The 2,214-nt window shown below is 33.3% G+C and overlaps 1 protein-coding gene across 1 annotated transcript in view; it reads left to right on the forward strand.

Moving 5' to 3' along the window:
* The window catches only part of abcc10 (ATP-binding cassette, sub-family C (CFTR/MRP), member 10), a 27,485-nt gene that overhangs the window by 18,300 nt on the left and 6,971 nt on the right, over positions 1–2,214 (forward strand). The window contains exon 18 of the mRNA XM_015049883.1: positions 1,167–1,420. Coding sequence (XP_014905369.1) covers positions 1,167–1,420 — 254 coding nt within the window. The remainder of the gene's footprint in view (positions 1–1,166; positions 1,421–2,214) is intronic.

The following is a 2,214-nucleotide window of genomic DNA, read 5'->3' on the forward strand; positions in this document are numbered from 1 at the left end:
GTAAAAAGTTTACTCAAGTACTGAGAAACTGATCAAATTATCAATCACTTAATGTTTAAAAATTATATAGTCAGGTGGATAAATTTAAGAAGAAATTTTTATATTTTAAAGATTGAAATTAACATAATTTATAGATTTACAAAATAACAAAATCAGGCCAAAGGACATTTTTCCAAATCAGTTTCTTTCAAAAATAAAACTTATGAAATTTTAACAAAATCTCCAGGTTTGTGTCAGAGTCTGGCGAATATTTGGTTAAAACATGCTTGTTTTCATTCAGTGGGTAGAAAATCCTGAAATTTCACTCAAGTAAGAATAAAAATACTGCATAATAAAATTACTCAAGTAAAAATAAAAAGCATAGTGTAGTAAAATACTCCTAGAAGTACTTTTTCTTTTCCCCCAAAATGTTACTCAAGTAAATATAAGTAGTTACTACCCAACACTGGTTATAAGTAACCTTTTAGCAAGATTTAGGATCTTATTCTAAGTAAATAATTCCTTAATAGGCAGTATTATGATATAAAGTTAGAAAAAGCTTCTGCGACTCTCCCACTCAGCTCCTTCAGACTAGCCAGCAGCAATTAGCAAACACCTGGTGGAGCTGCTCATCATATGAGCTACTTCTGAGTGAAACGCTGCTAAAGGGTTAAAACGGGAGTGATGTGGTGATGACTTCCTGAAGGCGGAGTTTCAGAAAGAGCAGGAGAAACTGACATGAATTGTTTCCTATCAGTTTTAAAAGTCAAGACTCTTAAGTCATGTTTAATATCATTTTCATAACAACTGAAGGTAACATAGTTACTTGATTGAGTTACTAAATGGCACCATGAGCCTGGAAAATACATATTAATATTGATCAGATTGATGAAATTATTTCACTAATAACCTGATAAAATGTCTTATGATTGAAATTATCTGTTTTTAATCGATATAAAACAAGCTCCTCTGACTTGCTAATATACTTGTAAGTCAGTTTTGCCTTATTTCAAGTGTGCTGAGATATTTACACTAAAAGCAAATAGACTAAAATACTTGGTGAGATTTTCTGTTTTTGCAGTGAAGGACCACAAGCTAATAACTAAAGGAGGAGTTTCAGTTTAACCTCTGACCTGAAAACTAAAGAGTAAATCCTCTTCTCGTCCTCTTTATGGTTGTGACTGCAGCTGCCTGCCGCCTGGCCCCAACATGGCCGCCTGGAGTTCTGCGACGTGGTTCTGGCCTACAGGGAAGGTCTTCCCAACGCCCTGGATGGAGTCAGCCTGGCGGTGCGACCCGGGGAGAAGATCGGCATCGTGGGACGCACAGGTTCTGGAAAGTCCACCATGTTTCTGGCCCTGTTTCGCATGGTGGAGCTCAACCGGGGGAAGATTCTCCTGGACCAGCTGGACGTCAGCGCTGTGGGCGTCGCCCAGCTGAGGTAGGACTGGAGCCGCCGCCTGCAGTACCTGGGACGACTGTGGAACGTTTTGCAGTGACTCTCAAACGTTTATGTTTCCATGACTGTATTAACGAGATGAGGCCTTTTTTAGTGTCGCTTATTTTATCAACAAGGCAATAATTCAAAGTGCCTGACATGATTAAAACATAAATAACAACAAAAAATGCAGTGGTGTAACAGGAAATGATGGAAAGTTAGGATTTTAGCCATCTTTCTTTGTTTTTATTTTATTCATTTCTAAAATAAATGAATTATTATTTTTGATTTTTTTAATCCTTTAAAATAAATTATTTTTTAACTTTCTTTTTAAATTATACTTAAAAAATACCTGTAATAGCCTGTTTGTGTTATTTTACTTTATTTTATTAACTTATATATATTTTTTGTTCAGCCTTTTTATTTTTTATTTTAATTATTTATTTTATATATCTATTGTATATTTGTATTTTTATTCATACTGTCCATAACCTTTTTTATTTATTTCAAGTTTTTTAAACGGCAAGGGATTTTTAAGCTTTTTTGTTAGTTTTTTTTAAATCATTTTTTGTATTTTTTTATTTAATTATATCTTTTATTCTTTAAAACAAATGGGTTTTTAGCCTTTTATTAAAATCATATTTATTATTTTCTTTAGTTTTTTTTAAAAATCTTATTGTGGTTTTAGTTTTCTAGCTTTGGTTTAAAGGAACTCAGTGTTTCAACATTTTTGCAGTTTTCTGTCAGTTTGTTCCAGATTAGATGAAAACTGGTCAGCAGGTCCAATCAGATGAATG

This window comes from Poecilia latipinna, unplaced genomic scaffold (genome assembly GCF_001443285.1).
Source record: "Poecilia latipinna isolate Pla-1442-1.1 unplaced genomic scaffold, P_latipinna-1.0 Scaffold963, whole genome shotgun sequence".
Lineage (NCBI taxonomy): Eukaryota > Metazoa > Chordata > Actinopteri > Cyprinodontiformes > Poeciliidae > Poecilia > Poecilia latipinna.